The sequence below is a fragment of the Myotis nattereri genome (assembly GCF_964212035.1).
Source record: "Myotis nattereri genome assembly, chromosome: 9".
Taxonomy (NCBI): Eukaryota; Metazoa; Chordata; class Mammalia; order Chiroptera; family Vespertilionidae; genus Myotis; species Myotis nattereri.
The window spans coordinates 29,283,184-29,310,181 of NC_138084.1; the positions used below are offsets into that span (position 1 = coordinate 29,283,184).

General features: G+C 44.7%; 1 protein-coding gene across 1 annotated transcript; it reads left to right on the top strand.

Moving 5' to 3' along the window:
- Positions 1 to 10,434: 10,434 nt before the first annotated feature.
- E2F8 (E2F transcription factor 8) lies at positions 10,435 to 25,751 on the top strand (the record flags this gene model as incomplete). The annotated part of the gene is made up of 12 exons (XM_081098937.1): positions 10,435 to 10,449; positions 12,188 to 12,466; positions 12,835 to 12,991; positions 14,637 to 14,951; positions 15,132 to 15,293; positions 17,023 to 17,160; positions 18,995 to 19,198; positions 19,514 to 19,601; positions 19,848 to 20,379; positions 23,951 to 24,083; positions 24,797 to 25,191; positions 25,569 to 25,751. The coding sequence occupies 12 exons, from the start codon at positions 10,435 to 10,437 to the stop codon at positions 25,749 to 25,751; spliced, it is 2,601 nt and encodes an 866-aa protein (XP_080955063.1).
- Between the last annotated feature and the right edge of the window lie 1,247 nt (positions 25,752 to 26,998).

The following is a 26,998-nucleotide window of genomic DNA, read 5'->3' on the forward strand; positions in this document are numbered from 1 at the left end:
GCTCTTATCTGTCTAACCTCATCACCCCACCCTCATCCCCTTGCCAGCATACACATTCATCCTGCAAATATCAGTGGAGTTCCTACTCTGGGCCAGTACTGTGATGGGCTTCATTGCCTTCTCTTAAATCCTCTCTAAGTTCAAAATCTCCACAATGGGGAGCAGGTATCTTCTTCATGTGGATGGGTCCCCTTCCCTCACCCTTTTATCCCAGCCAAGATCAAGGTCTGAGCTCTGCATCCCTCAACTCCTGGCTTAGTACTCTATGTAAAGGTGCCAAGGGCGGGAGGGAGTGCGAGGAGTAAAAACACACGGTGTCCTCTTGGTCTCTTCATTAGCAGAGCACTGTAGTGAGAAAAACCTGGACTGTGAGGAAGGACTCAGACTCAAGTCCCAGACCCGTGACCTTAGATATGGCCCTCTGCATTTCATTATAAAACAAGCTGAGTAGAGCAGATCTTTGAGTTCCATTTAGCTCTTAATATTCTGATCTGATTCTTTCTATGCTAATCCCTAATTGCTTCAACTCTCTTCTAACCTAGCTCTGTAGAGGAATAAAGAATTTTACAAAAGAGGCAGAAGGAAGGGAAGAGTTTCGCCAGCCTTCCTTATCATGAAACATCTGCTGGCAATAAGCAGCCTGAAGCTGGTAAACAACTGCTAAGAGTTAAAACTTCAGAACATCTCAAGATTCTTCCTTGCCTATAACCTGATTTTTTTTAGGCCCAGCCTAATCTTGAGCCCAGACTCAGGCTCCAGACTAATTGTCAAGACCGCCTTGAATTATTCATGGAATTTCTACACTGGAATGGCTTGGGAGATATTCTTGGCAGATGTACTCAATCTTTCAGGAACTCACTGAGCCATTTGGATAGGTGAGAGGTGAGTCCCTTTACTTCCATGGGCCTTCATTTCTTGACCTATACATACGAAAGCAATCCCTCCAGCCCTAGAATATCTTTGGGTCTGTGATTGTAGGTGCCTCGGCCTGATATTCCACATGCAGCTCACAACCAGCAGCAAACCAGGTAGACAAGAAGGAGGAGGAGAAGGCCATTTGATGATTAAATGCAGAAAAATTATGCAATTAGCAAAGGATGCTGATCACACAATATGTGAATCTAATTGCTGCACATGCAAATGTTTGCTAAAGTAGATAAATGTGGGTTTGCAGTCACTCTGGTACACAGACTGAGTTGTCAAGTTAAGAAAAACATAACAGTTAATTATGAGATGAGTTTGTGCACAAGACCAAGCAGGATTATTAATGAGTAATCATCTCACGCCTAAAGTGGGATATTATAGGCATCCCAGGCCCATAGTCTGACTACTGTGAACAAAGTTACTATGTTTCACAGGACATGGAAAACATGCTCTATTTTTACATAGCATCCATCGCCTGGGGAACGCCAGCACTCAGGGCTGGCTACATTGGCTCGCCAATTTGCCCAGTGCACATTACCAAAATGGGCAAAGCTCTGTGTTCTGGCTTAGAGAAGAACTACTGGGTCCTAACCATTCTCAGGCTCCCCTGAACCTGCCACAAATGATACATCTATAAGCCCATGAACTAGCTCTTGTGAGAGGCCACCTATTAGCCTTCCATGGAAAGGTAAAAAGAGTCCTGGAGAGTTAGCCACAGTGAATAGCTAGGCTCTGGAGGCAGGCTGCTTGGATTTGAATCCTGGGTCCACTAACTTTGACAAGTCAGTTCAGCTCACAGTGCCTGGTTTCCTCGTCTGTCTTGGAGGCAAACTATCACCTATATCTTGGAATAGTCGCCTACAAAAGCACAAAGAATACTGTCTGGCACATAGTAAACACTCAATAAATCTTATTTATTACTATCTGGTTTTCCCATTTATTAGTTCATTCATGAACCAAGTAAAGGTCTACTATGTACACAGTACTAGGCTAATGGGAATGACCATAGTGGAACACACACACACACACACACACACACACACACACACTCACACACAGATTCCATCCTCATATTAGGATTAAGGAGGAAATACTGACACAAATAACTACAGTGAAGCAACATGTGAGATGTACTGTTTAATTACAAAACGTTCAAGGGGCATCATTCCTGCTAAGCAACTAAAGAAAGCTTCTTTGAAGACAGGCCATCTCAGCTAGACCAGGGTAAAGTTTTAACAGAGGGGCAGCTGGGTGAAAAGATGTGCAACATTCTAGGCAGAGGATACTTCATGGGCAATGATGCTGAAGTTAGAAAATCCAAGGCAACATGAAGTGATTGCATGAAGTGATGGGTAAGGCTGGAAAGCAAGTCTGAGGCCAATCATGGCTAGTGTGGGGAAGGGCCGGGGAGGGGGTGGTCTTGATGTCAAGCCCTGAATATTGACTTTATCCTGTGAGCCAGAGAGATTCCATCTTAAATTAAACATTTTAGGACAAAGCAGTGTTAAAGGACGATGAATCTGGCAGGAGAAGCAGAAAAGGGTGAAAAAGGAAAAGACTGGTGACAATGTGAGCAGAAGGCTACTGCAATGGTCCAAGTGTGCAATAACAAGGGTAAGAATGCCAAGAATGTAAGGGACGTTGGAAAGGAAAAACTGATGGGACTCAATGACCAAGAGGATGTGCACAGGCTTGCTAGTCACCAAAGATCTGATTTCTAGTTCCCCAGCACATTATCCAAACAAAGCTATGCCCGTAGGCAGCACAGAGCAGAAGTTCTGAATATGAGCTTGAGTGTCAGAGAGTGAGGGGTCCCTGCTATGCTGTTTACTAGCTGGGTTACCCTCAGCCAGTTTTAACCTCCCAGAGCTTTCCTCATTTACAAAACAGATAAAAACATACTTCTCAGGAATGTGGTGAAGATTAAACGAGAGTACGTTGATAATAATGTAGAGCGCTGGCAAAATGCCTGCACCGTAGGGAGGTCACAGTAAATGCTAAAAACAAAAACATCAATGCCCCCAAAGAGAGAATACTAAATAAATAAATAAATAACCTGCACTCACATTCTCCTGAACATTGTTTATTCATGTTTTGATGATTCAGAAACTCTTTCCAGATCTTGCAGAACGACCAGCATCACCAGCACACGGTCGCTGTGTTAAGCCCCACAGAAACACTGCTTGGCACATATTTGGGTCCAATTAAAGACAAACCAATTCACTGTATTGATTTGAGCCAGAAGGGGATAGATCCATGAGGAACAATTCCAGATCCTACTGATGGAATTGGACCATGAATTTGGGTACATTTCTCCTCTATTTCATCAAGAACCCCATCATTTTCCTTCCCATCTCTCAGGCAATGCCAGCTTTCCACACGTCTTTCCTGATTTCCTGTGACAAAGGTGGTAGAGATGATCCCAGGGGCTGCTGACCAGTAAGCTGGTGTGTGTGAACTTCAAAGGCCTGTTGACACAGCTGCACAGCCCTGGGCCAGGGGTGGGACAGGCCTGTCTGAAATGCTTGAGAGCAGCAGATGCAGTGGCAGGGAGACCAATAAACCACCCCAGCTTTGGGGGCACTGTTATTTAGGCAACAAAAATGCAACCTGCAAAAGCGGTAGAGGGAGCAGTCAAATGCAACCATAATATATCTGGTATCATGCGGTATATTAGGTAGAACCAGATCCTGGAAACCATGACTTTAAGGGAATTTACAAGTGCCAAGGAGTTGAAGGACCTGTTTGAGGAAGAAGTGGCTTGTTAGAGGGCTTCGTGAAGGTCTGTAACCCTGTGGGGAGATGCCCCACCCCCACCGGAGCCTGACTTGGCTAATCAGGAGCCTGTTCTGTCTTCCTGGGTCCCTACTCCAACTGAGAGCTGGCTGAGGTTTAGCTAACCCTCTTAGGCTGACTTCAGTGATGATTCCAAGAGAAACCAGGCTTCCCCCAGTGACTCTGAAGCAGCAGTTTGAAAGACGCAGAAAAGTAGACAACTTGTCCAAATGAAGTCCATGTCTCTGGAACAGAGAGAAAGAGAGAGGTGGTAAGTGATCCAAGGAATGCCCCCATGTCCTATAGCTGATGCCCACCACATACCCTGGGCTCAGAGCAAGTGACCCATACACCTGGGCTAAAGGAAAAAAATTTTCTAGGAAAGAAAAATACATAAAATTTTAAAAAAAAGATTTTTGCTAAATTGAGTGGTAAAGAATTCTCACATTTACAGGGAAAAAATAAGATAACAGTAATAATAATAGCAAGCAACACTTTGTACCAGACACTGCTTGACTGTAAATTCCAAAAGGGCAAGGACTTTGTCTCTTCTGCTCACCTGTATATACTAAGCATCTAATTCAAATTAGTGCTTGGGGACATAGGAGGCATTCAGGGTACTATGTATAGTGAATGAACAGATAAAACAGTCATGACTAAAAGGGAGTTGGAAATAGTACTTAGCTAAGGTAAAAAACAAACAAACAAACAAAAAAACATTTTATAGGGTTGTTAATTATGAGATCATTTTTTCTGACACTAGAGAGTACCAAGTATGGGCCAGACATTGAACTTGATCCTGAAGATAGAGGTTAAAAGACAAGGTATATGCATCACCCATGGACACAGACAATGGCGTGCTGAAGGCCTGGGCAGGGATGAGGGGGGATGGGGGCGGGCTGAAGGGGGTCAATGAGGGGAAAAAGGGGACTAATGTAATACTTTCAACAATAAAGATTTATTTTAAAATAATTAATTAAATAAAAAAGACAAGGTATCTTCTGGGCTTGGTGATATGGCACTCAAGACTAGAACCTTATTCCATCAAGTAACATTTATCAAGCCCCTGGTCTGGGCCAGACACCCAGTTAAACACTGGGGTGGAGTGGGGAGTAGAGAAATAAAGAAGTTCCTCTCCCTGCCCTCCAGGAGCGCACAGTGGTGCAGGAGAGGGGTCTGTAACAGAGATGCACATACAGGGTCACAGGACAGGACCTGGGGATCTGCCTGAAGGGGGTCAGCACAGTTATGCTTCAAAGGATTGCAACCAAAGGATAGCAATCACTGATCAGGGAGGTTATGAGATTCCAGCACTGACTGGGTCTTTTTCATGTAATAAGTCCCGCCCCCACTCCCTGTGTGTATAGTTTTTTATTATTCTGGAACCCGGAAAAATTGGTTCTTCCAATCTACTGATAAGTGCCTACATGATCCTCAGCTTATGACAATTTTAAAATCAGATGCTGCAGTAAGACAATGAGGACAGAATTCAGACTCCAATTCTATAAAAGGGTCCTCAGTATTTTGTGTTCTATTATCTCCAAAGAATCTTCAACATTTAGATACAGTAATTACTCAATAAATGGCAGCAACTGTTACTGCTGTCACTGAATCCAGGGCTGCAGATAACCATCCAGGGCTCATCAGTTGAGTGGAGTTCCTCATGGGAAGTCACAGGAGAGTTGGAGGGGACTTGACAGACAGTCCAGCTGTAGCCATCAGCAGGCTCTGACCAAGTCAGCTCCGCAGTCAGCAGGAGCCAGCTCTCAGACCCTCCCATCTCCTGCATCAACCCTCCCGTCATATCAACCCTCTTCAAACTCTGCCCAGATTAGACCCAACACAATTTTGAGCAGAGTAACCAACTAGGCAAAAGGACGGGGGAGGGCTGAGGTACAGTCGTGAGCACCTGAGATCTAACCCGCATGCAGGGATTCGTGAAATTTAAAGCTCCAGACAGCTGCTTTGCGGTGACTGTACCTACAGGTACTACAGAAACAGCACAACCCCGCATTGCCCTGCTGGGTCAGGAAATGGAGCTGGTGATGGAGTCACTGGGGGTGGGGGAGGGGGAGGTGGCGGTGGCAAGAGGGCAAGAAGGAAAGGCTAGGAGCCCACTAGCCAGAGCAACTCCTTCCTTAGCCCCTCAGCCACCCTGTCAGTGGGAGAGGGGCCTGATCCTTTCCCACACGGTGTGTGAGGCTCTGGTGATGATGAAAACGGGCATGATTTCGAAATCCTGAAAGGTGCCTTTGAATCTAGACACCTCAAATGATGCCCATCCCCCCCTTTACCTCTGATATCTTTTTTCATTGTTTAGTGCTGAACGTGTTTCATAATATCTCAGCCCTCCAAGTTCTACAAGCTGCAAGTACGGCGGTACAGTTGAAAAACTGGTCTAACTTCAGTGACACACATGACACAGCATAATGAACAAAAGACCAGTAACAAATGCATGAATATCCCCATGGATTATGTAACTAATAACTGGAAAACACATTTGATGGGGAAGTAAGAAAACAGATTTCAACCTGTCCTCTCTGAATAGATCGGCTGCTTCTCTCTTGGCTGGGCAGTAAACCTAAAAGTTTTCAATAGATTTATACCTTTCTCTTACACTCATGCTGAACCTCAAATCAACACACTGTATAGTGTTGAGTGGAATTGTTTCAGCTGGCTTGCTTTTTTCGTTACCTTTATCTGAAAGGGTTAAGATTTCAAAACTAAATCATTGCACTCTTAATAGAGCCACTTTTCATCATAGTCAGTGAGTTGGGTTATAATTTCACATGCTTCAATAAGACATGACAATTGTCATTGAAATAAAATGTACATATCTGTTCTTCTATATTTTGTTATGTTGGAGGAAGGGTCATCAGTGGTTCTCAATCTTCCTAATGCCGCGACCCTTTAATACAGTTCCTCATGTTGTGGTGACCCCCAATTTCATTGTTACAAATTGAACATAATTAACGCATAGTGATTAATCACAAAAACAATAAGTAATTATATATGTGTTTTCTGGTGGTCTTACGCGACCCCTGTCAAAGGGTCATTCAACCCCCAAAGGGGTCGCGGCCCACAGGTTGAGAACCGCTGGGTTAGATGGTTGAGGGCTGGTCTAAGATGTCACCAAGACTGCTTTAATTGGAACTTTCGGAGGTTGTGAAATGGGATATACGAACTGGGAGCAGGTGACCTGTATTATAATGGTCTGACTCTATAGCTGACTTGGCCGTCACTGAAATCTTTTTGTGCCCGTTTTCCTCTCTATAAAATGGGTACAACCATCCTGCAAAGGAAGTGAAGATCAACACAGTGAAGAACACGACTCTCAGTAAAAAGCGCTCGGGAACAAACACTTGGCTTCAAATCCGTGCTGTCACTTACCCCTGAGTCCTTGGGTTTGTTACTTAAGAATGCGCTGCTTCTCTTTCTGGATCCTAACCCATGGTTAACGCCTGTGCTGAGAATTAAATGAGATGCCCTCCGTGCAGCGTCACCAGAGGTGGCTGCTCCTTGCACCATCTGCCCTACAAGTATTTGGGACTCAGACACCTGGGGTACGAAAGGCCCTGTAGACCACAGATGTGAGAGCATTAGTCACCGCCTCTGAACAGATCGGCTGCTTCTGAAAAGAGTCACTTTAAAGAGGACTCCGGGCCGTAAAAACTTCAGGGAGCGGGGCAAAGCTGAACGGGAGCACTCCTATGGGTACCAGGAGGGAGGAGGGGCAGCACAATTTGTGAAACATATAGTGGCTAGAGCAGAAGCACCAACTGCCCACTTTGGCTGATGCGTTTATACCTGCACCTTGCTCCAGAAAAGGTGTACGGGGCTCAGGAAGAACAACGCGCGGTCCTGTGACTCTCGCTTTATTTTAATTCCGAGAGCTCTAGGCAACCCAAGAGCCCGCTTTCAAGTCCAACGCTTTCTTGAGCAACAACACTTGCCAGGAGCCAGGCTGGTGCCAAGCTGGCAGCGAAGGGAGGACAGAGGCACCTAACGGGCGATCACCCTGCGCACTGAGGTCGAGTTCTGCTGGGGGAAGAGCCACTGCTTGTCACCCGACCACTGGGCCTGCGGCCGGTCGCTGTAGCACGGTGACCGCAGCCTCAGTATCACAGTATCCAGGCCCTTATATCGCATCCGGGAATGTAAAAATGTCCCGCGCCGCAAGTCAGCACCGGGTGATTCACAGACACAAAGTAGGAGACGGGACCCGGGAATCGTAGCCCAGGACTTGCTGTAGTTGACACACGAGATTACAAGAAAGGAGGAAGCCCTCGCACCGAACAGCCGAGAGACGGGCGCCCTGATCTAGGTGTGGTTGGGCAATGCCAGCGGTCCCGGAACTCCAACGCAGATCCCCACAAAAGGGGAAACGTTTTAGGGCAAATAACAGGAGCAGGACAACGAGGGCGCAGGCAAGGCGCGCTGCCGCCGGGCTCCGGTTTCCCCGTCTGCAAAACGAAGCGTGTGGGACTACAGCGTCTCCCAGTCCTACTATCAATCTAGAACTATATAATATTTCATGTTGAAGTTTCCCGAGGCTGGGAAACAGGGAAAAGAGGGAAGACGACAGGGAGGGGAAAGGGAGGAGCGGGTGGGAGACCAGGAGCGGGAACGGCAGACGCCCAGCAAGCCTGGCGGGTGTTCAACCCTAACCCTCCTCTTCACACACCTGAGTTCTCACGGCTCGGCCAACACCCCGCGCCCATCGAGTTCGGCCCCCGTTGGCCAAGCCTCCCCCTCCACACACCAATTTCTTTTCGGGGCATGGGGCAGATGGCGAACGGCACAATAATGCATGCCAGGGATGGCAGAGGGAATGGTCCCGCCTGGGGTCCGAAGGCAGGGGAATGGATCTGGGGCTGGGCAGGGGATCGCAGAGCGCGCGCGTCCCCGTCCGATGGCCCCTGCAGGGCCAAACTTCATTCCCCAACTCTGAGTCAGGGGAGGGGGTGCTTGCAAATTAAAAGGAAAAAAAAAGTTGCTGAACTTTTCCCCCAACACCGTCGTAGAGGCGGGACCGGAGGGCGGCGCCTGGACGGTGATTCGCGGCCGGTTCGGATCTGGAGGCTCGGATTGGCGCGCGATGTCCGGGGCCGGGAAGAGTGGGCGTGGGGGAGGGGAGCGGCCCGCCCTGCCCGCGGGATGGGCTCGCGCGGGGAGCGGGTTAATTTCAAATCGGGGGCTTGACTGCTCCTGGACGGTCACGCTACCTCTGCTCTCCCGCCGGCCTGCCAGTCCCGGTTCCGGCGTTGCCTTCTGGCACCCACCTCGGCGCGGCACAAGGACCGACTGACGGCCCGACTCGCTGGGCTCTGGAGCCTGAGTGGGGAAGAGGTGCGGAGGAGTCCCCGCTGAGATTCCGCCCGCTCCAACCGTGAGGTGAACTGACAGGTCAGCGGGACGCCGAGGGGAGCAGCGCCCGGCCGGCCGGGCACGGGGAGAGCGCTGGGAAGGGCTGCGGCAGCGGCGGCCGTTTCCCGCCTCTCGCTCCGCCGGGGGCCGCGGAGGGAGGAGCTGAGCTCCCGCGCAGAGGGGAGGGGGCGAGCGAGGGGGAGGGGCGGGGTGCCGAGGTTCCGGGCGCGGGTTTGCCCGCGCTCTAGCCCCGCGCTGCTAAGGGGCGGCGCCGGCCACAGTCCGGCTTTCCGCGCCAAATTTTTAAATCGAGGGCGGAAGGTCCGGGCCCGCCCCTGGCACCTCCAACCAATCACAGGCCCGCGGGTGGCTCTCTGAGTGGTCGGCAACCGTTGCCCTGGAAACCGCGAGGATGCTGTCCGGAAACTGCCCCGCGGGCGGCGCGCGAACCGGGCCTGGGGGGGAGGGGGCAATTGACCTGGTGGAGGGGAAAGAGCGCTGCGTGCGAAGCGTGTGGCGCCAGCGGGACTGTACCTGGTTACCTTACTGAGCAAGGGCAGTCCTCCAGGGTTGGGTTCAACATCGTGGCGCGAACTGGCCCTCCGAATAGCTAGTACATAGCGCTTTGCATCTTCAGGAAAATCTTTATAAAAACCTGAATCATAAGGCGTTCTTTAAATGCCCAGAGTGTGTTTGGAGCTTAAGAACTGAATTTGGAAGTTGCCTATCAAGCTATTTTACAAGACTTTACTGCTGAGCCTATGCGTGTGTGTGTGTGTGTGCGTGCGTGCGCGTGTGTGTGTGTGCGTGTGTGTGTGTGGAGGGAGAAATACTAGCATCGAAATTCAGACTTTTAACCGGATTCTTGGGGTCGTGTCAGTTCAGCGGAACCTGGGCTCGCGAGCTGAGTCTCAGCCCTGACCTGTGGCTAGGTGGGAGCCTGAGCTTGCTCCAATCCCTTCGGAGGGCTTCCGAGAGCGGCCTGACTTCTCTAAAGGTGAGAGAGGGCTGTCACTGGGAATTCTGTGGGTTGTTTGAAGTCCCATTACAGCGGATCCGTTTGCTGGAAGACTTGACTGGCGTTTGATGGAGCTCCCTGCCCAAGGGGGCTACCTCTGGTCTGGAGTAAAATGGAAATGCAGACTGTCAGTTTTCGTTAGTCTTTGTGTCGGTAGCCTATGGTGTCCGTGAAGGAATTTTCAGTGGAATTCCCGCTTTTATTTTTCTTTAATTTTGCTATTTCCTTTTTTCTTTAAGGATATTAAACTTTTTAATCAAATTGTTTGGACCACTTGAACCATCAGGATATTTGGAGGAACTTCAGATTTTTGATTTTTTAAGAGACTAAAAGTATGAGAAATTTACAGGATGGAGAACGAAAAGGTACCTTTTTAACTTCAGTATTTATCCTTTGTTTTAAAGAAATTATCCTGTTTTAACTCATAATGTTTCAATATCCAATATCTTAATAATTCTACATCCTCTTTTAGTTGGCTTCTGTAAAAATCCATAAGGAAGGGAAATTTAATTTTTGAAGAGGGAGACAGTTGCCCAGAGTTAAAATAATCTTAAGTCTCAAAGAGATAAGCAGAGAGAAAAGTTATTTTTAAGAATAGTAAAATTTGTTGAGTTTATTATGATATTTCTGAGAATTTTTGAACGAAAGGAATTCAGAAAGGTCATTTGACATGATTTAAGTTTGGACCTCTTTTAAGATATTTTATTTATTATATTATTTAAGTAAGATATGTTATATATTATTTTAAGATAATTTTTTACTAAATCACCAGCTTCTTTAACTATAGGGTCTGCAAACACTCTGAGGGAAAAAAACATTTTTGTAAAATTGCAAAAGAATTGTCAGCGGGAGTGTCTTGACTGGCGTTAAGTTAACAAAAAAAGAAATGTGCAAATTTCCAAAAAGTTTTATATATTAGTCGAGAAAATGGCGGTTTTGGCGGTTACTTTGATAGCCTGAGGCTAAGGACAGTGGCCTTTAGAAAAATCCCTTCCTGGGTGAGCACCTCTCCCTACACATGCTCAGGAGGGTTTCCCATTGGATCCCTTACGTGGCCTTATGTAAGACTGCCATAGTTGGATTGTGGGCTCATGTCGGGTGTGGCTTCTCTAAGCTGGCTGTCCTCTTCTGCAGAATGGGACTTTAGGATTTGGTGAAAATACAAATGGAAAAGCACTTGATAAATCCTAAGGAGTCACAGGCATACAAAATAGTCCCATTAATCTTTGTTTCTAAAGTCACTGAGGAATTAGTGTGTCTCTCTATTCTTTCGCTTATTGCCATTCCAAGCATTTTCTTTAAAAATAGATTGGAAGGATGTGTGAGGTCCCCAGTGTCCAAAAGTAGAAGAAACATTGTCTCAGTTAGTCTTATTTCTGAATTGCTGTCAATTTACCCTCTTATGTCTCAGTAGCAGTTCCCCCACTGCCAGAGAGTAGCTTTGTGACTTTGAGTAACTAATTTTATTCTCCATCAGTAAAGTGAAGGGGTAGATATTCAAAGGGCAGGCTTTTCTGGACAGAAATCCTACTTTTTGGCACTCTGGATTTTGCTCCCTACTGGATTTTTACCAGCAAGTCTGACCACGTGCTAGCCCTCGCCCTCGTCTTCTTGGCTCTCTGACTTCTACATCAGTGCTGTTTTATTGAGCACCTACTGCATGAAGCCATTGTGCTGGATACACAGATGAATGGGACATTGTTTCTGCAACAGAAACCTTTATTTATTACAATTTCACTTGTGTTAAGGGAAGCTGAGTGAAAGGTATAGAAACTCTCTATGCTATCTTTGCAACTTAACTCTAAAGCTAAAACTATTTCAACATAAAAAGTTAAAAATATGTAAGTTCTGAATTTTTTTAATCCTTAGAACAAGATATGAAAAAAATTAAATCCATGCTTTGTTGCAAAATAAAAAAAAAAGGGGGGGAGCTTTATTTTTTAGAATGGACAGGCATCAATATCGTTACTAATTTAATCAACTCTGCAACCTCCTTTGGCACTCTTTCCCGTAGCAATATTCTATTTATTGTATAATTTCTAAAGTCAAAAGCTATCTGATAAATCCTGTTTTACAGTGAATTTAATTATTGTTTTAAACCAGGAAAATCTCTTTTTTGAGCCACATAAAAGGGGACAGATGAAAACACCTCTGAAAGAATCCACTGCAGCAAATATAGTGTTGGCAGAGATCCAGCCCGACTTTGGCCCTTTAACCACACCCACCAAGCCCAAGGAAACCTCCCAGGGAGAACCCTGGACACCAACAGCCAACCTGAAAATGCTCATCAGTGCCGTGAGCCCCGAGATCCGCAACAGAGATCAGAAAAGGGGGCTGGTCAGCAACAGAAATGGATTACCTAAGTCCAAAGATTGTTTACACGTAGGTTTGCAGAGGACTGAAGGGATTTGGGGGGAGAAGAGTAGCCATTGAAGAAATGCCAGCAATATAATGCATCACCATCCCCAGACTATTAGCTCCTTCAAAGCACCAGAAAGATTTGGACCCCATCCATTATAGCACTGGGAATTCTAAATCTTTGACTTACTTGCAGCTAAAGCTTCCCTTTTAGATCTGCCACACAGCTTATACTGGCTCCACTCCTTATACTTCCCCTCCCCTTGAGCCCCCAATTTTGCAGCTATTGAAACAAAGCACTCGTACCAGTGTTAGTCATAGAATGCAGATGCCCCTAATATATCTGTCAAACTTGATTTCAGAATGAGACATATTTACCTCTTCCTTTGTAGGAACACTTATCAGGAGACGAATGTGAAAAATCCCAACCAAGTCGAAAAGAGAAAAGCTTAGGATTATTGTGTCATAAGTTCTTAGCACGATATCCTAACTATCCCAACCCTGCTGTGAATAACGACATCTGTCTTGACGAAGTAGCTGAGGAACTTAGTAAGTATGCAAACAGCTCGCTGAAATGGTGAATAGTTAAAGTGACTTCGTGGACATACTCCTCAGACCCATGCTCATCTAGACAGTGTTTGTAGTGACACAAAGAAGGCCACAGAGAATTATGAATCTCTAAAGCCCTATTAATTCAGGAATAAAGGCATATAGTTTCCAATGTCAGTGAGTCTTAAAACAAGCAAAAAATCACAGTGGAGATTGCTTGGGACTGCATTTCAAAAGCTCTGCAGCTTTAAAGGAAGGCAACATTGTTTTATGACTTATTTCAAAGCAGCTACAACTTGAAACTTCTCTCTTGGCTCTGTGATTGAAAAGCCAGGCTGCGGAATGGTGTCTGCACAGTTTATGATGAGCAGCAGCTTGGGTGGGGAGGAGCAGGGCTTTAGCGCTCCCTGCTGCTCAACGCTATTCTGCGCTATTCTGAGGACCAATGCGTTTTCCGAGCGTTTGGCAAAATTACTGTGTCCCCCTGCCCCCTTTTACTCCTTTCTTTAAAGACTAAATCTAGTTATAGCTAAGAAGAGGTCTACGGCAAATTTGGAGCACCTTTTCAATCCTGAAAGGATCTTAAACTTTGAAGAGATATGTAGGATATTTTAATATATAGCTATTATGCTATAAAGTTTTGATCTTCTAATACATGTTTATAAAGGTTAATTTACTTCACATTTTAAGAATATGCCATTGATAGTCATCTATTTACCTACATCATTGTAGCTATGTCGAATGTCCTCTGTAATTCAGCAGGCATCTACTGGTCACCTACTATGTGCTGGGCAGTGTTGTAGCCGCTTGTGATAACATCAGTGAACAGAAAGGAAAACTGCCTGCTCCCATGGAATCAACATTCTAGTGGGAGCAATAGACACTATTCAAAGGACATAATGAGAAATTATAACGTATGTTAGTTAGAAGGTCATACACGCTATGGAAATAAGAAAACGTGGACCACGATAAAAGGATTGAGCAGGAGTGCTAGGGGTGTGCTTTGCAATTTTAAAGTAAGCGGTCAGGTCAGGCCTCAGTTTGACAAGGTAACATCTGAGCAAGGACTTGAAAGAACTGAGGTGGGGAACCGTGAGGACATCTGGGAGAGGCATTCCAGGCAGAGGAATAGCCCAGCACCAAGGCCTTCAGGCACAGGCATATCTGGCAGGTTCCAGGAACAGTAAGAAATCTCAGCTCCTTATACCTATCATGACAACCGTGTGTCTGTATGTGTGTGTGTGTGTGTTTGGGGGGGGGGGGGTAACAGAAAAAAACAGGTTGTAAAGTGTGGGATTTGGAGTATAAAAGATTTGATTTTGCCACTTACTGGCTTTGTGCCCTGGGGTGAGCCACTTAGCCAGCCTGAGCCTCTATTTCCTCCTCATTCAGTTAGACTAGAAATTTCTTAAAGCTGTATGGCACATAGTAGACCCTCAATAAATGGCACTGCTAATTCATGTCAATTAATTTGTACCCTTTGAGAGTAGGGACATGTCTTTCTCATCTTCACCCTTGTTGAGTGTAAATAAGTTGTAACATCCAGAACCTACTGACAAATAACCACGGAAGAAAAAAAGTTATTCAATTCTGTACACATTCCAAAATCTGACCCTAGTAACATACAGCTGCTCATTCTTTGTAGATGTTGAGCGCCGACGCATTTACGATATCGTGAATGTCCTAGAGAGTTTACACATGGTGAGCCGCCTGGCCAAAAACAGGTACACTTGGCACGGGCGGCATAATCTCAACAAAACCCTGGGGACTTTGAAAAGCGTTGGGGAGGAAAACAAATACGCCGAGCAGATCATGATGATCAAGAAGAAGGAATATGAACAAGAGTTTGACTTCAGTAAGAGTTGCGGTACAGAGGATCATGTCACCAAGGCAAACACGGACCAAAACGGACACGCAGACATGTGTTTTGTCGAACTCCCTGGAGTGGAATTTCGGGCAGGTGAGAGCTGATATTCAAAAAGCCTTAAGAGAAGGTTCCTTAGGAAACTGCTCTAAAGCTACTGCTGCCTTTCACGTTAAAGTGCTGCAGTTGTCAACTGTCTGGTCTGGTGGTGGTATTTTTAGAAGTCATTTGTCCCTTTATGCCTTTTAATTCTCTAATCCTCATCCTTCTTCAAAGCCTCTGTAAACAGCCGCAAAGACAAGTCTTTAAGAGTGATGAGCCAGAAGTTTGTGATGCTGTTTCTGGTGTCTACGCCTCAGATAGTGAGCCTAGAAACTGCTGCCAAGATCTTAATTGGGGAGGACCACGTGGAAGATTTGGATAAAAGCAAGTTTAAAAGTAAGTGTCATGACTCCATGGACTTTTGGACCTATTCTTAAACAATAAAACCTCGGTTACAAACTGATTTCCAAATATATTTGCTATATAAACAGGTCTTCTCTAATTATGCTTTTGTATCTTCACTTCTCCCCAGAAGCCATGGCCATCCTGCTTTAACTAATGTGTACGATTCAAAAGATACGCAAATAACTACTCTTATTTGTCTGACACTTTGACTTATAGTTTCTTAAAAGTTACCTCATTTGCTACTGTAGCACTGTCGCATTTTACTAGTATACAATCTGTGGTTGCCTGAAGTTTAAATGAGCAGTAAATTGTAAAGTGGGACTGGAACTCAGGTCTCTGCTATTTCCACTGTCTCTCATATGTCAGAGTACAAATAACTCTTCTAAAATTGTCCCCAGAAGTGACCTGCTGCACAGTCAGTTTGCCAGTTTAAAAGAGTGGTTTTGGCCGGAATATTTGCTCAAAGTTGGAATAGGATTATAGATTGGATTCCTGGCACAGAGTTCTACCCTCACATCTATAAGACTTTGTAGGAACCTCCAGGAAGGCAGAAAGGGTGTGGATAAAAGTGCTTAGCAGACAGGGAGGGGTGTGCTGCACGCCCATCTCGCCTGGAGGCATTAGCAAACCACCAAGTAGGGAATGAGGCTAGCCTGAGCATGAGACACTTTGGGGATCCAGCCTTGTGGTGAGGAAGAGCCACCTCAAGCAACAGCAGAGGCTATGGGAACACATGGGGGCTGTCACACAGACCCCTTCCCATCCCTGAAGAGCTGTACTCGTCTCGTGAAAGTATATTCAGACATCCGTGGGTTGATAGTGCCTCTATCAAGATAAAACTAAGTAGAGAGAAAGGCAATAATGCTGACAATTGGCTTGGGAGATCTGCAATTTCAGAAAACACGTCCTGATACTACAAATGAGCTGCCTGCTTTTCTAAGTCGCCAGTTTTCAGCGCTCCGTTTCCCTGGTTAGTCACAGTCTTAGAAACCATTCCAGGAACTGCAGGTGTGTAATTTGCTGAATTCCCCAGGGAACTCAGAATCTCTGGCGTGGCTAGGAAGAAGGGGCTCAATTATAATTTTGTACTACCAAGCTGGAGGTAAAAGCAGACTACCTCTCACAAAACTCATTCAGATATATAAGATCTGTAGAATTAATAAATCTAGTCTTTGCATATTACATAAGGACAGTCTTACCATTTACAAATTTTCATGAGCTATGGAACTTTCCACACTTATGATATTAAATCAGTCTATTGTTATAAACTCTCACAAGCAGGGAAGCAATGCATTTATCATTAATGCTTTATTTCTTTTGTTCATAAAATTCTTCTGAATCCTCATTAGAAGATGGTCCAGTAATGGTGACTTTTGATCAAAAAAGCTGTGACATGTTCCTGACAGGGTGATCTCATTCAGTCAGTTTTCCTTTTTCAACACACGCTTCTGTCACTTCACAATTCAGTACAAATAACTCTAGATTACCAGACTAGATTTTTGTACCAGCAGTCACTTAGTCTTTTCAATATTTAAAACTACTTTTTTGTTTTAACTAAAGCAGTATCACTAGGCTAACTTTAAAAGAATCATATTTTCTCTGCCTAACATTGCCGGTTAGGATCGAATGGCTCTTTGAATATATGAAATCCTTAAGAAGCAAAGCCCTTGGATCTTTCATTATTCTATTAAGTGGTGTATATGAATTTTTTTCTCCCCAGCAAAAATTAGGAGGCTGTATGATATAGCTAATGTTCTGAGTAGCCTGGATCTCATCAAGAAAGTTCATGTCACTGAAGAAAGAGGCCGAAAACCAGCTTTTAAATGGACAGGCCCAGAAATCAGTCCTAACCCCAGTGGTATGTATCTGCTTTCTTAAATTCCTTGCTTCATTGTTTTGAATTAACACATATTTAGAGATTGTTCTCCCTCCCCCTGCCTACCCATACTCCACATGGGAAGAACATATACAGGATAAATGAGAAGATGAGTGCAATAAGGAAGGTCTGGCTCAGGGGTCCTCAAACTTTTTAAACAGGGGGCCAGTTCACTGTCCCTCAGACCATTGGAGGGCCGGACTATAGTTTAAAAAAAAAACTATGAACAAATTCTTATGCACACTGCACATATCTTATTTTGAAGTAAAAAAACAAAACGGGAACAAATACAATATTTGTATTTGCATGTGGCCCGCGGGCCGTAGTTTGAAGACCCCTGGTCTGGCTACTAGCTCCATCATCAACCTAAGGTTTATAACCACCTCCCACGCGGGCCCAGGAGGTAGAATCTGTATGGGAAAGGATTTGGAAAAGTTGAAAGCACCACAAAACATAAGATACTATGGCTATTGTTCTTATGCTTCTCAGTGACCATGACAGAGCCTGTCCACATGGAGAATATGAAATGAATTCGTTCCGGGGTCAGTATCCTAGTCTCCATTTCAGCTCTGGGATTCTGACAATGCATTCCATCAAAGCTCCCGCACAGAAGTGTCAGAAAGTGGCAAGAACATGGGCTGTGGAGGCAGAGGGAGACTTAGTGTCCGGTATCTGCTCTGCCACTTACTAGCTGTGTGGCCTTAGGCACCTTACTCCTCCAAGGCTGCGTTTCCTCACCTCAAAATGGGGAGAACCGTGGCGCCGTTGTGAGGTTACTGTGAGGTGGGACGTAATCTCAGAGAGAGGTCCTTTGGCCCAGGGATGTGGAGTGCAGGCTCTGGGGCCACCCTGGTGGAGTCCCACATTCCACCAGCTGAGAGACCATGCCTCAATTGGTTAAGGTCTGAAATGGGGGTGCATTTCCTGAGAAGTACCTCCCTCGTGGAGTTGTTGAGTGTCTTACTCAGTGTGTTCAGGCTGCTATAACAATACCATGGACTGAGTGGCTTATAAACAACAGAAATTTGTTTCTCACAGTTTTGGAAGTCCAAAATCAAAGTTTTCATTGTAAGCTCACATGAGGGAAGAGGAGCTCCGTGAGTTCTAATCCTGTTCAAGAAGGCTCTGCCCTCATAGCCTTAGCACCTCCCACAGGCCCCGCTTCCTAATATTATATTGAGCATTATGTTTTGACATATGAATTGGGTGGGTGGGGGGGCGCACACATATTCAGTCCATAGCAGTGAGGGTCACCGTATTTCATCAGATTAAGACTCCACTGATGCTCTGGCCAATGTTGCTCAGTGGCTTGGGCCATCCTCTCATACACCGAAGGGTCGTGGGTTCCATTCCCAGTCAGGGCACATACCCAGGTTGTGGGTTCAATCCCCAGCTGGGGCACATGTGGGAGGCAACCCATCAATGTTTCTCTCTCCCTCTCCCTTCCTCTCTAGAATCAATGAAAAACATCCTGGGGTGAGGATTAAAAAAATAAAAGACCACTGATTATAAGATGCACAATTCTTTATATATCAATAAGAAAAAAAAAAACCCCGATAATTATGCCATAGCACACCACTGCTTATATGTTACAATGGGTTTTCGAAATGCTAAGTATGAAATCTTATCTCAGAATTTATTTATTAGGATAAACAAAGTTTTGTTTAGATAAAAGCCCATAACAGTGTCTGGCATGTGATTGGTGATCTACAACTGCTGCCATTTAATTCCTAAAATCATGTTAGACCTGCTTTGACCTTACATCCCAAGAGGAAGAGTCGCCCACATTTTAACACCCCGCCCTTTTCTCTTTCAGGTGTGAACCCCGTCATTTCTTTCTCCACCTCAGACGTGGAAGTGAGGCAGCCTTCAAAAGAGAACTGTGCCAAAAACCTCTTTTCCACACACAGGAAGCCAAACTTTACGCGGCACCCATCTCTTATCAAACTGGTAAAGAGCATAGAAAGTGACCGGAGAAAGATCAATTCTGCTCCAAGTAGCCCTATCAAGACCAGCAAAGGTGTGTTTTCAGTCATGTCAGGGCTCTGCTCAGTAGAATTCCTTATTATCTGATTTTTTGTAGATCCCTATGGGACTTGTAGGAGAATTGTTTCCATATCCATATGCTTAACCCCCTTTGAAGCCTAACTTATGCATGAATTAGACTCTAATTATTAGAGGATAAGTAGTTTGTGGGGGTTTTCATTTAACTGCTGTGTGCTTTGGGGCGAGATGCATTTTTTGTGTTCCTTGGGCTTCAGTGACCTGTCATCTGCTTGAGCATTTATTCTTTCGCTTCGACCAATACCCACCCCCCTTCTTTCTATTTTACCAGCTGAGAGTTCTCAGAATTCTGCTCCCTTTCCAAGTAAAATGGCTCAGCTTGCAGCAATCTGCAAAATGCAGTTAGAAGAGCAATCAAGGTAGGTTGACAATCAAGGTAGGTGAGATGAATGACTTAGTTGCACCATTGGCTTACTTACTTTATGTAAGAAAAGGCACTAGCCTTGGAAACTGGGGAGACAGTCTTTTCTGAAACTCATAGCAAAATATTACAGAAACTATCTGCTGGTTTCATAAAAGCAAGGCTTTCAACCTGGGGCAATCTAAAGTGGTAGAACATTTTAGAGAAAATGTGTTTATGTCATGTTTTAAATCTTGTCTTTTAGTGAACCCAGAAAGAAAGCAAAACCACAGCTGGTGAGATCTGTGCCCTGCAAACCAGTGGCCCCTCTGGACTCCTCCGTGAATGCTGAGCTGGAGCTCCCAGCACCGCCCCTCATCCAGCCCCTGGGGGTGGTCCCTCTGTTCCCCAGCCCATTGTCATCTGCGGTGCCCGTGATCCTACCTCAAGCCCCTTCGGGCCCGTCCTATGCCATCTACTTGCAGCCTGCCCAAACCCACACCATGACACTGCCCCAAGGCCTGAGCCCGACAGTCTGCCCTAACCCCTCTTCTGAAGCTACAAGATCAAAAGACTGCACTGATGCCACCACTGAGAAAGCAGCCAACGATGCCACCAAGCCCAATGTCTCCATCAGGCCCGGAAGCCTGTTGCCCATGCCGGAGAGACATGGTGCACAGAACCAAGACACAGAACCTGCTGGAGAGAGAGGCTCAAAGAGGGCAAGCATGCTCGAAGACAGTGGTTCCAAAAAGAAATTTAAAGAGAACCTGAAAGGATTTGAAAATGTCTCCGCAGTAAGTACACCCTTGCAATGTACAAAGTATTAGGGACTTCCCAATTGATTAGAGGAGAATTTGGTGGCTTGTGAAATCTGCCAGATAAAAGAGCAGTCTCTCAGAAGACAAGGAACTGTTCCTTAGCATCTGTAATGCAAACAAAGCCCCAGACAGCTAATCCCCTGGCTGGGACGATGGCGGGGACATTTTTAGCCTTTGGAGGAAGGGATTATTTGCTGTCTTTTTAAAGCACCACGGGTGGTTGTCCTTAAGTCCATTTCTCCACCACACACTGGAATGCAAACACCTGTCATGAAAGTCTTAAATAATTTATAAGCAGATGTAACCTCCAATGAATGGATGGATAACGTGGGGTTCCGGTGACTCCTACTTTCTGAGTCAGTGCCTAATGTTTGTTCGATGTCATGTAACTGGCACCTGTTGCCTAGAAGATAAATTGCTCCCCCTGTTTTTACTTTCTAAAATGTAAACCAAAATTTCTATTTTGTGTAAGTAGAAAAATCTTAACTTGTAAGTATATTTGACACACTGGTTTCTAGGGATTGTGATGTTCCAGATCATTTTTTCCCTAGGTGGAGTTTAGTTCAAGAAGGAATTAACATTTATTGGATGTCAGAAAGATTAGGCACTTTTACATACATTATCTCATTTTCCTCCCTTAGGACAATTATATGTGAAAGACATGATCACAGAATGAGCACCACTCAATGTGGAAGCAGAAGTTAATCTCTCATTCTGTCCCTGCTACTAACTCGCGTTATTTTATTTCTCTACATCTGGTTTTCCCACATCTATAACGAATTTGTTCCACCAGTTTTTCCCGATCATCTGGGTATAAAACACTGTGCTGTGGTCCAAACCAAACCAAACCCAGCACCTTCTTTTGGTGATGGTTACTTTTGGGTACTTGCCCAGGGCCCTATTACAGTTTTTGTGAGGCTAGGTGAATTTATTACGTGATGATATATGTAAAGGGATGTGATTCTTATAAGATGAAGGGTATTATCTGTAACTTATTATTAAGGAGGCTTTAGAGTTTGTCAAGTCTTCCCTTAGGATGGCCTCATGGTAACCGTTCAAAATCTCTTAGTATAGTATCATCTTGTATTTAATATCCATGCTAGGGAGAAAATACAAGGCTTGTGCCTGAATGGATTTTTTTGGGATGTCCATAATCTCTTCAGGCCAATGGGGTAATTTAATAATGGTCTCCTGTTGCTCACTTAGTTATTCAGGATTAGGGTTTTCAGTGGATAGATTTTCCATGTCCCCCTGCTTCTTTTTTCATCTCTGTGACTTCATTTTGACCATTTCTTTGTAGCATGAACTGAGCAGAACAAAGAAAATGTATTAATTTGTGTGTTAATTCATTCAGCAAACATTTACTAAGATTCTACACTTCTGAGGGTGGGGAGAAGACAGTATACAAATAACACAAACATATCAGTAAATAATAAGAACTACAGTGAAAATAAAATAGAATGTGTAATAGGAAGAGGGGGTAAGAGGGCTAATGTAAGCTAGATGAGATCATAACATGCAAGTTGAAATATGTCAAATTCATTCATCCTGTTCACTTAATAATTCTTTTTTTTTTTTTTTTTCTAAAAGGGAATTGGCATGGTAGGCTAAAAGATGTTATGATGAATGTGGTTTGCAGAAAACTAAAAAATAACTATTAATGGAGTACTACAGGTTTTGCTAAAGACTTGAAAGAATTAAACCAGCAACTTGTACCACGAAAGCATGATTAACAATAGCAAAATAGCAAAGAGGATTTGTAAAATCCCAATTTTCATGGGTTAAAAATTTCTATCCCTTTCAAGGAACCTACCAGTAAAGAGAATGAACAGTGCCAAGCAGCTAAGAAACTGAATTTTAAAGTTTGTGGTCCACTTTTAGCATTGTGGATTCTGAACTGACTGGTTCCCAAGGAAAAGACAGGACCTATTAACAGCTAGATCAAAGTGTAGACTGTTGTTTTAACAATGTCCAGAGGAAGATCTGGAGGAAGATAAAAGGACACACACATACACACACACACACACCTGTTTACAAGAGCTGCTTTTAGCTATTGCCAGTCCTGCTCAGGGTAAGACTGAAGCAGGCTTCTTGGGCTTTCTCTGTTTGCTCATGTACAGTGATCTAGCAGGCATGGGGAGGATGCACACAGCCTAACACTTTGGCCATTTCCATTGGTCTGTAATGTTATTGCCTAAAGCTTTTGCTGCATGGCAGTGAGTCTCAGGTGAATTAATCCGTTCTCTTTTTTTACCTTAGTTTTTGAATTCTAGTGCCATGCTCTTTAGTTTGTAATAGTATAAGCATGTTTTCTTGATAATCACTAGAACCTAAAGTATTAGAAACAAATCTGTAGATGTATAATTCCTTTGTTCTAAGTCAGGGGTCAGTAAACATCATTCTGTAAAGGACAAGATAGTAAATATTTTTGACTTTGTAGACCATATGTCTCCGTTGTACCTATTCCACTCTGCCATGGTAAAAAGAAAATAGGAAAGCAGCTACAGACAATGCGTAAATGAATGGGCATGGCTGTGTTCCGATGCAATTTTACTTACAAAAACAGACAGGAGGCTGGCTTTTGGCCCATGATTTGGCAACCCCCTTCTCTAAGTCAACATTTCTTAAAATGTGTTTTCTCTGAATTCCACTACTACCAAAAATTTAGTTGCCAGATAGCCTGGGAAATGCTACAGGCTGGAGGCCCCCGCCTTGGAGATTTACAATGCATGCACTATTAAAGAAATTCTCTAATTAAAACACCATTTTCCTTTGTTGAATTCAGCAGTTCCCAAACATACGTGAGCATGATTCAAGCAGCGCCTGCTTGCATCCCCTGAAACTAGGGTACCTCAGAATACTCTTTGGAAAATACCATTCTATGTAATTCAAGAACAATCCATAATAACATAACAGTGCCACTATGGTGTCTAACTGCATTAACTTGGTTCCCACAGTTCGCACCACATCATACCAAGGAATCGGAGCAGGAATTAGAATGTCAGTGTGAAGGGGATCTGCTGGGTGAATCCTACTCTAAGCAGACTCAATGGTAGCGTTATGACACTTAAGGCCACAGAGGGCATTTAAGAAACACATGATTTGTGCCCTGGCTGGTAGGCTCAATGGTGAGATCACCAGCCTGCACACTGAAGGGTCACGGGTTCGATTCCTGGTCAAGGACCTATACCTGGGTTGCAGGTTTGATCCCCAGCTCTTGTTAAGGCTCATGCAGGAGGCAACCTATCAATATGTCTCTCTCACAACAATGTTTCTCTCTCTCTCTCTCCTTCCCCTGCCTCCCTTCCAGTATTTAAAATCAATGGAAAAAATATCCATGGTTTGTATGACTCAGGCCAAGTGTTAGAATGGAAGGGAGGGATATTGTCTTCAGGGAGCTGTATAGCTGTCCTGCCTGTAGCCCCACTGTTTGAAAGCATCAGTCTAATGAGACAACCACCAAGGTATATTAGTCCTGGAAGAGGCACAGGGCCATTTTTCTTCTAGTATTTGTGTTTAAAATAAACCCTTCCTCTTTGTTTTCTAGACACTGTTCCCATCAGGATATCTAATCCCTCTCACCCAGTGCTCATCCCTGGGGGCAGAGTCCCTTTTGTCTAGTAAAGAAAACTCAGGTACACTTTCCCCAAACCACAGGATCTACAGCTCCCCGATCGCAGGTGAGTGTACATCAAGCATTTATTCAAACACGAGGGGCCCAGTGCACGAATTCATGCACTTTGAAAGGAACTATGGGCCACAAGGCTGTAGTGGACACAGGGACGGGCCTTGGCCCATTTCCTGCACCCCCGCCCGGCCCCTCCCGTTGCAGCCCCCAGTCCCTTGTCTGCCGGCAGCCCCACTCCCGCCTCTGCTGCTCTCACGTGTTGATGGCGCCGCACCCTCTGGCAGCACAGAGCAATTGGGGCTGGTGCCAGCAGTGGGTGTGAGCAGGGCTGGCACCACCAGTGGGTGCTAGGGGTGGCTGCTGCCCCAATCACCCCTCAGGAGCAGGGGGTGGTGGAGAAGCCCTTAGGGGCCATCAGGGCCGGCAGCGGGTGCAAGCACCGGGTGAGACGCGGCACGCAGGAGCAAAGAATTTTCAGTAACCACCAGAGGCTCACCCCGATGACAGCGACCAATGTCCCACCTTGGTCTGGCACCCCCGCTCACCTGCTCCACCATCCTGCTGCAGCTGATGCCCACCATGTTCTGCGTGTACCCCCCTTGGTGGTCAGCACATGTCATAGCAACCGGTTCAGTTGTTCCACCCTTAAGTCTATTTGCATATTAGGGTTTTATAGATGGATCAGTCTGAAGTTCATTTAAACCTTGTAAACTTCTTGGAAAAATGCCTGTGCTTTTAAGATATTTCCCCTCCTTTTCTTCCCAGGTGTTATTCCAGTGACATCATCTGAACTCACTGCTGTTAATTTTCCCTCTTTTCATGTAACACCTTTGAAGCTAATGGTCTCACCAACTTCCGTGGCAGCCATACCTGTAGGGAACAGCCCGGCTCTCAGTTCGAGCCACCCCATTCCTGTCCAGAACCCAAGCTCAGCCATTGTAAACTTCACCCTGCAGCACTTGGGGCTCATCTCCCCCAGTGTGCAGGTGTCTGCCAGCTCCGGGCCCGCAACTCTTCCCATGTCCCCAAGAATAGAGGCTGTTAGTGTCGTACCAGAACATGTAGGCACTCAGCAAGGAAGGGCCACCCGGTATAACTCGCCAGTCCTGGGCCAGAACCAACCGAATGGACAGTCCCTTGCTATGATGGGGGCACAGCAGGTGAGAGTATTTCCATTTAATTTATTTTTTCCCTGGGGTTATTAAGTCCCAAATGTCAGTCTTGCTTTTGCTTTTCTTCTTTGGAGAGGGAAAGGATGGGGGTGTGAGGAGGCTGAAGGCCTGCCTGCTCTCCAAGCCTGGAAAAAGTGTGCAAATAATGCATATTATTGCATTACTGTGAGCTTTTTTTCTTGCCTTAACAAAAATAGCTGAGAATGGAAAACTCATCCAGGCTTACCTAGCCGATTTCAAAGTATGCTGGGCTCCCACGTGTGACATGGCCTTCTAGTCCAGTCTCATAAGGCTGCTAGAGTTAGAGCATACCTGTCTGTGGTGTGGGTTTGACTTCTTTATTCCATTCCTCTCTTTCCAATCAGCCTGTTCCAGTAACACCCAAAGGGTCACAATTAGTGGCTGAAAGTTTCTTCCGTACCCCAGGTGGACCAATGAAATCGACGGGCTCACCCTGCATGGATATTGATGGTGCTAATAAAACCTCCATAGGAACTCTCTTTGTCCCACAGCGAAAACTGGAAGTGTCAACGGAGGATGTCCATTAATTGACAAATTTGGCTTCATTTAATTTTCTAAAGAGTTGTTTAATAGAGAAAATGTACTCAGACTGGTTTGGAGAACACATTCCCTGAAAATACTGTAAATACGTTGGGGGTTTACTTAATTTCAAAAAAAAACACTTATTTTCATTCATATATATATATATATATATATATATATATATATTTGTATTAAGCTAAATTTGTCATTAATCCTAAAAAGTAAAAGTAAAATGTTGAACTAAGGTATATTAACTTCTAGGGGAAAAGAATGAATTATTTCACCTGTGCCTATACCATTATGCAAAGTAACTGTATTAAAGTTTACTTTCCTTTGAGTGAATATGTGACATGCCTAACACAGCATTCTCTTAAACTTTGCACAAAGAAAAAGCTGTGATGTATAATGTATTTTTAAATAGAACTATAGCTATATTTTTTGTAACTTTAATCTGTTTTTGTTGCAGTCTGTCTTTTTGTAAAGTTTGCAACAATCCTCAATCAAGTCTATGGAAAAATTATTTATAAATGTATTTTTAATCATAAATTGTTGAAATTAAAACTTTTCTAAAATGTATTTAACATTTTCATTTGACCAATTAGGGCACTATGGGAAGAAAATGAGAATTTATCTAACTGACCTCAAGGGCAAATTCTTGGTGTGGAGCATCATTCCTCCTGGGTTCCTTTAGAAACACAAAGTTTACCACATGTTCCTTGATTTTGCCTCTCATTTGATCTTCCATTGGCTCCATTTTTACAGAAGTGAAAATGGCTTCGGAGATGCTGTTGCTTGGTCAAGGTCACCAAGCTAAGTCTCATGTGCTTTCCTTCCTACCCAGGGAGGTTAGAAATGAAAGGGGGATCTGGGGTGCTTGCTACTCTGCCCTGGCACCACCAGCATCTACTCCAGGCCTGCTGTCTACAGAGGAGGTGCTGCAATACAGTCCTCTTACCACACTTTCCAAATGACCCAGCTCCAGGAAGTGGAAAGCAGCAGTTTCGGATTTCCTCCATACTCAAAGCTCTACACTAAATCCCTTGAGCTCCAAGAGAAAACATGAGTTACAATGTGCTGAGTGTGCATCTCCTTGCCCTTCCTTTGTTATGGGACAGATTGCACCTTGAGAATTGACATGTGCCCTCCCAGGTCAGGTCTTAAGGATCATCATATCTATTTCCCACATGTTTACTGTATGCCGGACACTGTGCTACTTATTTTTTAAAGCTACTCCCTCTATGAGCTAGGACTG